The sequence below is a fragment of the Zonotrichia leucophrys genome, chromosome 2 (assembly GCF_028769735.1).
Source record: "Zonotrichia leucophrys gambelii isolate GWCS_2022_RI chromosome 2, RI_Zleu_2.0, whole genome shotgun sequence".
NCBI classification, from domain to species: Eukaryota; Metazoa; Chordata; class Aves; order Passeriformes; family Passerellidae; genus Zonotrichia; species Zonotrichia leucophrys.
In genome coordinates, this window is record NC_088171.1 from 6,787,622 (window position 1) to 6,802,199 (window position 14,578).

Genomic DNA, 14,578 nt, shown 5'->3' on the forward strand with positions numbered 1-14,578 from the left:
CTAAGCTAAAGAGCAGGAATGGTTATTCCTTCCCATGCTGTTTGGCCACTGCCTCCCTGTCATTCATTCCTATCTACTGGGGCAACAATTCACTACTGTACATCATTTAAAACCAATAAAAAAAGATGTGCAAGGAGAGCCAGGTCTAACCATGTGGAAAAGGGAAGTATTGAGAAGGAGATAATTAACTCTTTTAGCTTCCAGGCCGTTTTATGCAGAGAGCAAAGCAGAAAGAGGGAGCTGAATTCCCCAGTGATCTCTGCAGTCAGGTTTGCTCGGCCCCTGCAGGGGTGCAAGGTGCTTGCAGGGCCCCTGTGAGTGACAGCTGTATCCTCTGTCCTTGAGTTTTATAGCTGAAGCAGCACCAGGGGGTCAGGAGCAGGTCTCTGAGCACTCCCCAGCTTTTCAGCACGCAGCATTTTGGGGAGGAACGGGGCAGCCACGTGAGGTTGGGTCAGGCACTGGGGAGCTGCTCCTGTGCTGTGCTCCCTGCAGGGAGCTTCAGCTGCAGCACACGTGGCACAGGCCACTGCTGTTAATTATTTTATCTTTTAAAATGAGGGGGGAAGGTTGAGTAAATGAGATCAGATCAATCAAGTTTAAATTATTCAATGTCTTAATATTTCTGAAGGGGACTTCTATTCGATTACCGAGCTCCTCCATCTCAGTTAATAATTAAATAATATGCTGGCAGGCACAATGCAGCATGATCATTTCTATTATTACTCATGATGATATCTGGTGCTCCTCTACACATGTAGCTGGGAGTTAGTAGTTTTGGCAGATCATTAATTTCCCAGTTTAAATAAAAGCTTTAAAACCTTGTTGCCTGTAGTTAGGCCACTTCCAAATCTCATAAATGGTGGAGAGTGTAAGGCTGTGCTGATGTAAAAGAAGCTTTTGCACAGCTGAAGACCTTGGTGAGATTCACCTTTGTTATTTAAACATGTGTTCTCCAGGAATCTTGCTATATGGTATTGTTTATTTATTACTGTGCATTATATTTGAAAAGCTGTTGTAAACTAAAGCCTTGGGCTGGGGCTGAGACGTGCAGGGCTGCACTGGAGAGCCTGAGACAATGATTCCTTCCTTGGTTTTACAAGGGCTGGAGTCACATAGTTACCAGCAATGACTCTCTCCTCTGCTTTGTCTACGTGGGCCATAAAGCACAAACTCACCTTCAGACGTGCCAGAACTCACAGCATGGGCACAGGACCAAAGAGCTGTGCCTACTGAGTCCTCCCAGCTGCCATGGTTTCAGAGGAGATACCAGTGATTATATACAATTGCTGAGCACTATTTACAGACAGGAAGGGTTTTTGGAGATGTTTTCCAATAAGCCAGAAAGCACAATCACCTCCCTTTTGTCCATGCTGCTTGCTGCAAACAAGTCCAGATTATTTTTTCAAGATTATCAGTAACAACCTGACTGACCCGTGTCCAAATTCAATCTATTTTGTAACTTTTTCTGTCCCTTAAGGAAGATATTCTGCTCTCTGATCACACCTTGTTAGGAAAATTCATTCTCACAGACCTGGATGGTGGGATCAGATTATTGCATCATTACAACACCAAATACTTTTCAAAATCAAATCTGTCTTTACAACAAGGAATAGGAACTGTGTTACCAAGAGTTTCCTAAATTAATCTATTTTACCAGAAGAATTAGCAAACCACTACATTTTTGAAGCAGACAGGAAATAAAAAGAAAAATGGCATTCCCAAACTTGCTCACCTCCTCAGCCCCTGGGGTGGGTGTAACAGCCAATCTGGGCTCTGGTGCTAATTTCACAACATCAGCCAAGGGCACATTCCTCTCAGCTACAAGTCCTGCAACGAGAATCACAATCCTGATCAATGCAAAAAAACACCATGAGGGATGTGCCTTGACTCCCTGGCAAATTAATACATTATATTGATCTTCCCTGGTCAGGTCAGCATTCAGGATTGAAGGATAAATGGCAGAGGATCTTACATTCCTATGAGCTAGCCTGGGAAGTGGGGACTCTGTGATTGAGTTTTTGCCAATCACTCAATTTGTACCCTAGGGAACAGGTGAGCAGCAGAAATGCTACTCAACAATATCAGTAATTATTTATGGTTACAACAGTACAGTAAACAGCAGTTAAAATAGGTGGAAGCAAGGGATTCAAGGACAAAATGTGACTAAACATAAAAATGAAGAGAAATGAAAACACTTTTAAGAAAATATGCTACAAATTATTAATTATATTTATATGTAAGGAAGCAGAATAATAGGGGACTTCTGCTACGACAGCATTTTGCTTTGCGAGCAAATCACAAAGCATTTCAGGAGCTCCCTGCACACCTGCTAAGAACCCCAGGCTAACTGTGAAACACCCCAGATGCACATTGCAATACTATTAAAGAGCCCTTGCCATCAGTATTTCATTTATATTAGCAAGTCCCCACTTTTCCTCAATCCCTTTGCCTGGCCAAGAGTGAGGCAGCTGAAAGCATCAATCAAAAATGCCATTTAGGAACACACACACACAGCAAACCCCCTGGGGCCTGGCTGGCAGAGGATGTGAGCCCAGGAGTCCCTCCATCAGCACAGCAGCCCAAACCCTCGCTCAAACGCTCTGTCAGCCAAGCCTCCACAGCTCAAATGCCAACTGGCAGAGGGAATACACATCACACACACACAAAATATCTGCACAAACTTTAATGGTGCCTCCACATTTCACACACATTCAAGGGTAAGGAATCTGCCTGCAGCATTAAGTTCTGAATTAAGTTGCCTTCTGAAGCAGAAGGTAAAGTTTAAGTATAAGGAAAACTGTTTGGAAAAGCGACCCACAAGGTGCAAAAATGGTCCCATTGCGGCTTCAAATATAAAGATAATCCGAGTGTTTCCATTGTCCTGCAAAAGCCTGCTTGGCCTGACAGAATCCTTGTGCCTTTTCTGGAGATAAAGAAGAGAGCATGCTGTGTGCATCAAACACACCAATTCAGGTTTCGGTTGTGCAATTTTCTGTGCTGTTTTCAAATGCAAGAGATCATGTAGTCTTTAGATGCTATAATGTGACAGCAGAATTTGCTTCTAAAATTAAAACTTGGCTGATTTCTTCTGATGGCTAGTGCTATCTTTTCCATGCTTGTTGCAGTCCCATGGTCTTACATGAACTTGTAGAAAAGTTACCCATGTCTTAAGGCCCAAATCCTAAAGAATCAAATTTAAAAAACTGAGGCAAACTGAAGTTGACCTAAACAAGGACTTCCACACTCCTTGAACTGTTTAGTTGTAAGATATTAGAAACCATTTTAAAATACATGGATAAAAATTCAAGTCTTAAATAGCTGATGGCTCACCCTTAACACACACCCACATGCATTAATAGATATAAGTTAATTAACATGTAAATCGTGGGGCTTGGACTGTTGTATGACAGTGAGCGATGTTGTACAGCAAGCAAGATGACTGGTCAACCTAAGAGTATCCCAAGATTCATACTTTTACAAGAGAAAGTGCACGGAGCCCAGGATATCTTGCATATCATTCATCTCAATGTTTAAAAGCTGGAAGATAAATATAGTTTTAGGTCTTGTTGTCCCTGCTCTCAAAGATCTTCTTTGCTGGGATCAACCTTTTGTTTGGTTTGGCCATTTCAGCAACCCAGTCTACAGTCCAGTCCCGAAACTGGGGCAGCAGGCTGCACCAGCGCCTTCAGTTGGCTGTATTCTTCCATGGATGTAACTCAACATGTGAAGGTCCTAGACCTTTCCTAGACAGTACCAACACTTCCCATCCCCATCCCTTGGCTGAGAAGCAGCCACCAGGCTTGGAATTACAATGTAAATTATATTCTCTGCCCTAATCCAAGTGTACTAAGCAAAAAAATCCCTCTTTGACCTGTGTGACCTTCCAGTCAGATGCGCACAGCTTTACTCCCCCCTCACGCCCAGTAACATTAATCCCAAGTATTATCCAAGTGAAATTAAATTCCCTGACTGCTCACAGGAGTCTCCTGGCAGCCTTACCATGGATTGCTCTGTAAGCACTTCCCAGACAAGCAGAGTTGGCCGTGTCGATGGTGAACACGGGCGCGTTGAACACGTCGGACAGGACCTGAGGGGCATCAAAGCATCCATGAAACACAAAAGGAAAGGAAAAATCCTTCATCACTGCTCAGGAAAACAAGCAGCTGTCCCAAGCCCCAGCCAAGCACTCAGGAACCCGTGGAAAGAAGCACTGCAGGCAACAGTGAGGCCTGAACTTGTCACACCACAGGGTATTGGTAATTCCGAGCTACAGATGTAACTCTAGCCAGGAAATGAAGTCCCATTTCTCTCCAGATGTCTTGGTTACAGTTCAGAGGAGCCCTGGTTCAAGCATCATTCCTCAAAACTCACACAATCAGCACACGCTAAAGGCTTATGTCAGGGCAAGGAGACCTGCTCAGGAGCCCACAAATGGACCCTGTTTGCTTCCATCATGTTGAAGCTGATTTTAGTGGAAAGGAAAGAGAGAAGAACCAGTCATCTGTTCCAGAAGAAAACAAGAACCAGTCACAGCTCCTCAGTTCCAAACTTGGATAAAAACAAACCTTCAGCATCATGAAGGCCTGCTAAGGCTTTCTTCATCTCCACCATTCCCATACCATTAGGGTCAGCAGGGAGAACAACACAGGAGCTGATTACACAGTCTCTAAATTTACCAGTTTTCCTGGTTTTAAGGGAACTTTAGCTATTAAGATATATTGAGACATTTGGCTTGGGTAATACAAATAAAATTTTACAGGCAAAGAAATTATTATGGTATTCAACAGATACTAAAGTTATTTGACCACTCATCATTCTGCATTGAAATCAACACCATCAGCACCTCACATCTGCTCTTCCCCACAGTTTAGGTTTAGAAAAACAATACAGAATGGGAAAAATTAAGACATATTTGGATAAGGGCATAGGAGGTTTAATAATTCCTTTCCAAAAACATTGTCAACAAATGCTTTCCATTTTGGTTTCATCACTTCTAGGACTGCAACTGCCCCTCAGGCTGAGCAATACAAGAAGCAGGAAACAATTCAGATGTAACCTGTGCTGGTTTTATTACTTTTGCCAAAGGGAAAAGTGTGTCACCTGACTTAAATCCATACAATTGAGTCTAAAATAAAGCCAGAATGTCCAGAATTCCAAACCATTTGGGATTAGTGCAAGGCAACCCTGATCCTGGAATTTATAACCCTGCTGGGGATGGACCCAAGGGTCCATAAAAGATGAGTAAGAAATGCAATCCATATCACCTATAGAAATATATATACGTGGAATTTCTAAAGGATTTTTCTTTCTCTGAAATTTTGTGCAGAATCTTCAAATCAAAACCTTTGAAAATCACTGATTTTTGCAATTTAAATGAAAGTGGCTGTTTGCTAACTAGAACCCAGTGGAAGCCTGAGCTGATACACTTAAAACTGTCTTAAGCAGCACATGAATTTCAATGCTAGAGAACAAATGAAAAATAAATCATTGTCATCTATTAAAAAGTACTCTGGAAATTGTAAGGTCACAGAGCTCTAGTCCCACTGCCCATCCTACCAGCCAAAGACACTTTGTTTCAACACATTCCCCACCTATGTCTTCACCTCATCTCTAGCAGGCATTTCTGAAGTTTAATTGTACAATCTTTTGAACAACAATTTTTTTTTTTGTATCTCTGAGGAGCCTCATACAATGCAGCTCTACTCTATACTGATTGCTAAGTGCTGTAATACCAAAAATAGCATTTTAACAATTTAACAAATAACATTTTTTACCACAATTATAAAATTAAAATTATTCAAAGTCCATATATTTGGTAAGTTGTTTGAAACTGTGGTATCTCTCACAAATAATTTTAAAATAAACTGTTAGAGGTTCTACTGCTTAGGATAATTCACTGTGTTCCATGTGGTCATTAATCAAGCACCACATATGCTATAAAAAGCTTCCTGGAACTGTGGAGAAAGCTGCCCTACTAAATTTTTTTTAAACAGATTTTCCTAAGTTGTCTCCTTTGTGGTGTAAAATATAGGAGTTCCTGAACGTTGATTAATTAAATGATAGTCCTTTGTAGCCCTGGAACAAATTATCCAAAATTGACCATGATAAGGGTGGAAGCTGTTATTCTTTATGCAACTGATATGGTTTCTGAGGTTTTGATTAAATTAAAAAGAAAGATCCAATTAACCAGTGATTGAATTAAGTGAATGACACTGTATTGATCATATTATTTTAAGGCACTTCTAATGAGTTTTAAAGCCAGCTGAATTGTTATACGTGAAGAGCAAGCACCCCAGCCACCACTCTCCCAATCCCATGATTTTTCAGCTGTGTCTGTTACCAAATTATGTATTTTAAGAACATTTGTTTCTCTGCCTTCATTGCACAGTGAGGAGATCCTCCTGGCGCACAAACTGAAATACAGCCTTAAAAACAAACTCATCTGTGAACCCAATTCATCCTTAGCAGAATTACTCCTGTAAGGACCAATGTTTTAAGCAATTAACCAATCATTTAATTTTCCAATGTCACAATCTTAGGCAAAGTAACCAAAGAAGATGAAGAGAAGTGACATCTGCAGGCAAAACATGCCAAATTTGCTGCTCCCCAGTCAGCTCTACAGGCAGCAGTTACACACACACGTGGTTTAGATGCCTTAGGAGAAAACAGCTTTTTGCCTTTTTGCTCTTTAACTCCCATTTAATCCAGCTCAGGCTTTGTGGAGCAGAGAATTGAGTGCAATTGTCAAAGAGAATGGTGTGCAGCTGAGGCTGGCCCTGACAGGGAGGGATTGGAATCTCCAGAAAACATTTCACCCTGTGTTCACTATGTGATAGATGAGCAATGCAATGGTTGACTCTCACAATTAAATGCCAAATATTATATATAAAGTTTTATAGATTTATTGTAGGAATGTGCCCCTTGTTGATGGAGTGACAAAACTATTCTTTGTCCTTTTAAAAAGGAAATAAGCCCAGAAGTTTCTCTCCTCGATTAGGTGAAAAAGGCATTTCATCAGACCCAGAGGAATTCACCTCAAACTTTAAAAAAAGCTAATTACACAAGTGCCAAAAAGCTCTGACTGAGCAATTTACTAAAAAAAGAAGAAAACAAAGAAACCAATCACTTTTGTGAGATGTTTTACCAAGGGCAGGAAAGCCTCTTGCACCTAGACCAATTTTTCTCTGTAAAGTTTGTTATTTTGCCTTTTATTAAAATTTATAGTTATGTTTTACCCCCTCCTTGCATTGTTATCATGGGATGGCCTGGGTAGTTGGGACATTTAAGAGGGTTGGCTCATTACTAGGGCAACACCTGGGCTCTAATCCAGATGGAAGAAAGTGATCTCCATCACTGGACAGCAAAGAAAAAGTCAATGGACAAGACTTTGGGAAGGGCTAAAGGGTTAAAAATTCTACCATGGTGGGAAAAAAATTCTTTACTCCTGGCACTGTATTGTTTTCTCTATTCAGTCTTCTGTTGTATTTTTTGATAAGGTTTCAATAAACCTTTTAAATTTTTGGAAGTGAGTGTCGTTTCTCAGAGCTATCACCAGTGATAAGATGGGCCCAAGATTAGAACTTCTGGTGTTTATGCTTACCTCCAGGTCAGTGTTGGAGCCTGTGGTTAAAGGGGAGCTTGTCAAGGCAGTCTCTGGAACCCAGAAAGCTCCTGGGATCCCCAAGAAGGAGACTTTACATTTATTAAGTTAAAACACCAACCCAATTGGGTTTTTGTTGCTTTCCTCTATGCTGCAACAGGCGGGATATCCCTCAACTGCCGCAGGGCTGACAAATCATACCCAGGCATCCCACCACAGCTGAGTGGATTGGGGCAGGATGAATCCCAGCCCAGATGTCTCTCTCTGTGCTGTCACAGCCAGCTGAGAGGCCTCTCACCGTTTGTGAGTGAGGCTTTGCCAGGGCTCAGTGGGCAGGAGCAGAGAGCACAGGGTTCTCTGCTCTCCACACGGTGGATGGAGCATCTCACCCAGGCTGGATGTGCAGCAGCAGCAAAAGAGGAGGTTGGGACAAACAACAATCCAACCAAAGTGTAGCCTCCTCCCAGCAAATTACATGATGGTAATAAGTAACAGAGACAAGGGGTTGAGGTTTGTATGAGGGTATTTGTTTGTTTTTGTTGTTGGGTTTTTTTACTGTTTACCACCAGCATAATTGCCCTTGAGCTGAAAGAAACCAATGGTTCAACTTGGACCTGAATGACAAAAAAAACCCCTCAGGTATTACATAAGAAGTTTCTTTGTGATTTCTTTGCTGATTGATTTAAGTGATGAGACATGGAAATCATCAGTGCCTTCAAATACACATTCACAAAGCCAATCAAGTGTGAAAAAAACTCTAAGTTGAATGTAAAATTCGCACTGGGCTATAGGTTTTCATACTAAACCTGATGAAAAACCCTGAAGACCTGCAGCAGATTCACAATTCCATATCCACACCTTCATGTGCAGCTGCAGTGATTTGGATTCAGTACAGCAAAATAAAAATGGAGATGTAACTGCAAGCTCAGTTCACGATTTAATTTTCTACTTACCTGTAAGATCTTTTTATTGTGGGATGCGCCACCAGTAGCCAAAATCCTTGTTTTAGGCACTGCAATGCAATAAAAAGTACAAATCAGACTGACAGTGCATGTGGTCACGATTTGTGCTACTGAGCCAAGTACAGTGAGAACAAGGAGGTGGGAGACAGGGTTCTCTCTCTGTACCTCTAATTTACCTTCTGTAAAAAAGGAGATAACACTAATTACCCACTTTTCCTGGGCACATTAGAACTCTTCCTTAGAAGAGGCAACATAAATATTGCAGATCTATTATTATTGTAGTGCTATCAACGTCAGGCAGATTTGCAAAGGAGATACTGAGTAAGAAAGGCAGTGTTATTATATTACAGCTCTGCTTTGAGGTCAGATTGGCTTGGCTCATAGCTGTATATACACAAACTGACAGATAACCTTTAAAATCAGCAGTATTTTCCAAACTTATCTCCTCATGACGTTCACAGTCAGAGTTCACTGAAACCTGGGCAATCCCCATGCACTTGAGTGACAAGGAAGTGTGTCAGAAGGCAATTACAGATGGTCTAAATCACTAAAATAAAATTTAAAAAAATTCTGAATCTTCATCCAGTGCAAATCTACAGCTATGGGGGAGTTAAAAAATATACATCCTGTATTCTTTAGGTTTAAAGAAATCCATTCTTTCTTCTACATTCCTGAAGGTCTGTCACAGACATCTTTTATGAAAAATCCTTTCTTTAGGGTTTTTCCTCTTGAGAAGCTGAGAGGCCTCAGGAACAAAATGTAAACAATGATTATCTGTTGCTGTAGAATGCAACAGGTAGATCTGTGATTAGTCTTATGCAGTTGTTTTTAATTAATGGCTAATCACAGTGAGTTGGTTGGGACATAGTCTGAGCTACAAGCTTTTGTTATCTTTTTTTTTTTCCTATTCTTAGCTAGCTTTCTGATGAAATCTTTTCTTCTACTCTTTCAGTATAGTTTTAATATAATATATATCATAAAATAATAAATTAAGCTTTCTCAAACAGAGTCAGATCCTTGTCTCTTCCCTCATCCTCAGACCCCTGTGAACACTGTCACAAATATCTGCCTCACCATTTATTTGTGTGCATGCTCCTCTGGAGCACAGCATGCAACAATCCACAATCACAATTCAGCAAGAGATTTCAAATATAAATAGTCCAAATGTTCTCACTGAAGTTCTTCAAAGGCTTAAAACAAAATAAATGCATAAACACTTTGATATGGTACATTTAAAAAAATCTAAACACTTAATTACTCTGATTTATGACAATAATAAGTGATACCATCATGTATACCCTCCCAAAAGGGAAATTTCACTGTGGTTATTGTTTTGTTATCTTAACTTCCTTCTTAATAAAAGCTAAAGATAATTTATTTCTCACAAGGCAAAGTTGGGCAGCTTACACTGATGCCCTAAATAACTTATTGTCATTTATCCTTTCAAGTATCTTAATGACAAAAGCCCCGAAGACAGAATTAGAAATAATCAGAAAAATGCAGCACACCACGCCATTTCCAGACCCCCATCTGGGTGCTCAGGTGGAGCCCAAGACCCAGACAAAGCATTGCATGGGGGACCCTCTTTAACTGATAAATTTAATTTTATTTTCCTCTTTGGAGGATATTCAGTGATGCACAAATTGGGTTTTAAAAGCCGTTAGGATCTCTGTCAATGTCAGTAAACAAATAAAACAAACAGCAGAGTGATTCCTCAGGGAAAACAAGTTTCAATTATACCAACACAGAGTGACAGATTCCTGCCAAGATTATCACAACAACATAATAGCACAGAAACCAGTGAAAAATAACTAGCAAGCCTCTGTTCCTAGAAACCAAACCAAACTCTAAATTATTTGCCTGGTAGTCACAATTCTGCCCTGCTGAGGATATAAATTCTTGCGGAACCACCACACCCAACGTGCAAGCACCACATTTCAGAGACCGACAGCAGGACAGGATGAGGAGCAGACACACAGGCTGCACTTCCCAGCAGCTCCAACCAAGGAACAAGCCAGGTTTGCTCTCCAGTGCCTCTCAAAGGGGCCCCTGCTGGGCTCCCACCATCAGGAAAGAACAGTGGGCAACATCAAAGTGCCAAACAGCATCCACCCTGTGAGAGCAGCCAACACAGCCCAGCTCAGCTGCTCCCTGCACTGCCATCTGCACACCAGCTCTGGCTCAGGGCTGCTGCTCCACAGCCTTCCAAATGTCTGCATTTGGATCCAGGGATGGACAGGAGACTCACTCCTTGCTAGGCCAGCACCTTCAGGGTTTGGCTGCATTATAAATTCATGCCATCACTGCAATTCAAGAGACTTCTGTATCAATAAGTTATCAGAAACATAGGGCAATCAACAAGTTATCAGAAACATAGGGGCAAATTTGCAGCACATTTTCTATTTAATACAGACTCCACACAAGCAAGCATTCACCCCAGTATCAGTTGAGTTAGGTGTTTTCCAAGAGGCCAAACCAGATCTCAAGTCTAAAATTGTTTAGCATGCTGCTATCTGCACACCCACCTTAATCCAGACTAATTCTTTTGCAGCAAAATGCTAAGAATTGTTTCAGAATATACCTAACCTACTTGATAAAAGAAACTAACTTAATTTACACTGTGAAGTTCCTTACATTGGTTAGACATCTCATGTTCTAAATTGGATCAACTCATGAGTACAAACACCCACAGACACGCAGTAAAAGCACCCAAAAACCTGTGCTGAAGACACATGAAGGACAAAACCATTCATTCTCCTCCTCTTGGAGTAGATAAGATGGCTCACTCCACTGAAATACATCACAGCCAAGTGAACTTTAGCCATCACAGTGGGATTACAGACTCTGAGCTGCTCTACAGGTGGGACTGATCCATCCAGGCCACATGGGAGCAAAATCTCAGGTGAATGTGGAGCTCTGCAATTGGCCAGAGCAGAGACAACATCATTCCTCTTTGAGTTTCAGTCACTTTTCTTAGGTCTCTAAAGAACTTCTGGAATTTGCTGAATTTTAGGTTTATTTCTAGTTTCAGTCTCTCTCCAAAGAGCAAGGAAAATACATTGATCACTGATTTCAGGGATTGTCTTTTTAATGCCAATAGTGTGTGCTTTAGTGAACAGTGGACATTTGCTCTGAGATGTGTAATTGGATACATCTTATAAATAAATAAAGCAAGCCCATCATTTATGTATAAAAGGCATTAACAGAGACATTGTTCATCCATCACCAGCAGTGTTCTCAGCCAGCTGTGTTTGAATCTGTCAGGAGCTACCATCCATCCCCTACAGCACTGCACAAAGAGAACTTCACAGTGTTACTAAAAAATCCCCAACAACAACAGTAGCAAACATAATTCAAGAATTCAAGTCTTTAAGAGTTGAGAGAATCAGATTTAAGCATCTTTTAATTAAAAGCTCCTTGCATACTACCTAACCAACCAGTTTATTTCCTTCTTATTGAAAAACTAATTATTTTTTAGAGAGCTGATGCTGAATTTTAACCCTATCTAGAAGAGTTACAGCTGCACATGGCACAGTGTTGTTCTGCCATATGCACATCTTCTCAAGATCTATTGTCTTCTGTTGAACATGATGACTGACCTAACAAAATAGAGTTAAAATAATGGTTCCCACTGGACAGGAGGAGGGACAAAGCCCCAAGTAAAGAAGTTTATGTGGGAAGTCTGAGCAAAAGGCACTTTCCCACAAGGCTGAGAAGGCAGCACACTCTGTGCACATCACCATGCCCACAAAAATATTCATTGTTCCTTCCACAGAGATCCAGCAAGAACTGAGTGATGTTAAAGTTCATCTCCTGTCTCTTGCTTTCAGCCAAAAGGTTGCTTTTATTGAAAGGTACATAGGGAAAAGAAAAAAATCTGTCACTGAGAACAGAAGGAAATTACAATGATATATGTTCAGCATTGCCAGTAGTCCCAAAAAAAACTGCAGTCCTGCATCACTGTGTATTTACAAACAGAGAGGAGGGGCAGGCACTGATCTCTGCTCTGTGTGACAGTGACAGAACCTGAGGGAATGACCTGAAGTTGTGTCGGGGGGGGTTTAGGTTGGATATTAGAAAAAGGTTCTTCACCCGCTGAGTGGCTGGGCACTGAACAGGCTCCTCAGGGCAGTGGTCACAGCACCAAACCTGAGAGAGCTCAAGAAGTGTTTGGACAAAGCTCTTGTTCACAGATGTGACTCTTGGGGATGGTCCTGTACAGAACCAGGAGTTGGATTTGCTGGTCCTTGTGGGTCCCTTCCACCTGAGGGCATTCTGTGATTCTATGATGATAAATAGAACAATTAAGAAAAATAATTACATTGGGAAACTCACCAGTCAAAAGGGTTATGCTGATAATTGTCACCAAAATCTTCTGCCACATCATTCATGGACAGAGACTGGAGGTTGAAATTCAGCCTCCTGTCCCACCAGGAGTGGGTCAGATCAGACTGGGGACAGATCCAGATGCTGGAATTGGTGGGATGACTCCTGACCTCAGGGCTTTTGGATCTTGCTGCATTTCAGCAGGACAGAAATGGTGTGTCTGTGTCACTGCAGAATTTTGCTGGTTCATGCACCTCAAAGTCCAAAACCAGAATTTGACCTTCTGTTTTGAGACTGAAAAGCCCTCAACTTTTTCATCTAAATTTTCAGTGCTACCCACAGTCCTGGTTTGTACCCCAAACTCCAGGAACATGCTGACTTTCAAAGCTCTTAAAAGACAATTCCAAGAATTCATCCAAACAGCTTCATAACATCTTTCTCATCACAACTGAATCCATAAATAAAACAGAACAATAGAACATGTATTCAAAAAGCAGCTGATTATGCACATGAACCCACGCCAGTTATAAGCATGATTGCAAATAACTGCAATTTACAATTTGCAAGCAACAAGAAAAGCCCCTCCTTTATTTTTCTGATTAACTTCAAAGACTATAATTTTTTTAAACAGTATTTGCTAGCTTTTCATTCAAGATAAAAAAAACCACCAAAAATACATGGGTTTTTGTCCCATTTATCAAACAAATATTCCAAAATCATCCTCCTTGCTTATTAACTCTTCCAAAATTCATGTTACTCTTCATTATTCATATAAAGACACTGAAATTTAACTCCTGCTATGGTAAAATATTTCTCTTATCTAAACCCTTTGTAAACATGGCCTTTTATATCCCCGAGACTTCTAGGACTGGGTCCTAAATAATATCTACATGAATGAGGCAAAAGCAATGGAAACTGCAATGTATCCTTTTTCTCCTTTTCCTTTTTAATTTAGACAAATACAACGGCTCAAGTAAAAGCCATTCAAAAAACATTTTTTTTTTTATTCTTCAGAAGTGTTTCTGACTTTCACTTTGAAGCATCAGCTAATTTATTACCGACAAACACAAGCCAGGTTTGCCGTAGAGGGTGGTTGCTTTTTAACTGGCAAGTGAAGAAGTTTTCATATATTTGGTAATGTGCTTTAATTTCACTGAGACTTGCTCAAATGTTTGTCAGGAATTTTCCTGACACAAAATTCAGTCTTATTTGTTAAATGCAGTGCCGGGGGAAGAAAAACAACTTTTACAGATAGAATTGATCATCAGCCTCTAAGGCCACTGTAGTAGAGCTACCATTAAATCAGCTGTAATTCAACAGAGGGGGGGGAAAAAGCCTGGATTTTCTCAGCATCAATGATAAATTTGCCTAATATTCTCAACATTTATGCTACTTACATAGATAAAGTCTCTACAATGATGTGGGAGAGACCAGGCATGATTCTTCTTGCTCACACTGCTGCAAGGCAAGAATAACAGCACTAAAATGAGCAGAGGAGCAACAATCAGGTTGAAACAGAGTGGGAACAGTTTAGTAACCAAGGCTTATAAGCCACTGATAGTCACAGGCCACCCTATGTTCTCAAGAAATTGTTCTTCATGAAAATGTCAAATTTGGCTTTCCTAAGACCTTATTTCAATCAAGGCAAAACTTTAGGATTTCAGAACCTGAAGCTTGAAGACACCAA

At 40.7% G+C, this 14,578-nt stretch overlaps 1 protein-coding gene across 3 annotated transcripts in view; it reads right to left on the reverse strand.

The window, feature by feature from the left end:
- XYLB (xylulokinase) overlaps positions 1–14,578 on the reverse strand; it is a 100,028-nt gene that overhangs the window by 6,816 nt on the left and 78,634 nt on the right. For all 3 annotated transcript variants that reach the window (XM_064703856.1, XM_064703854.1, XM_064703855.1), the window contains 3 exons: positions 8,557–8,615; positions 4,003–4,090; positions 1,736–1,830 (listed from right to left, as the gene is read on the reverse strand). In XM_064703856.1, coding sequence (XP_064559926.1) covers positions 1,736–1,830; positions 4,003–4,090; positions 8,557–8,615 — 242 coding nt within the window. The remainder of the gene's footprint in view (positions 1–1,735; positions 1,831–4,002; positions 4,091–8,556; positions 8,616–14,578) is intronic.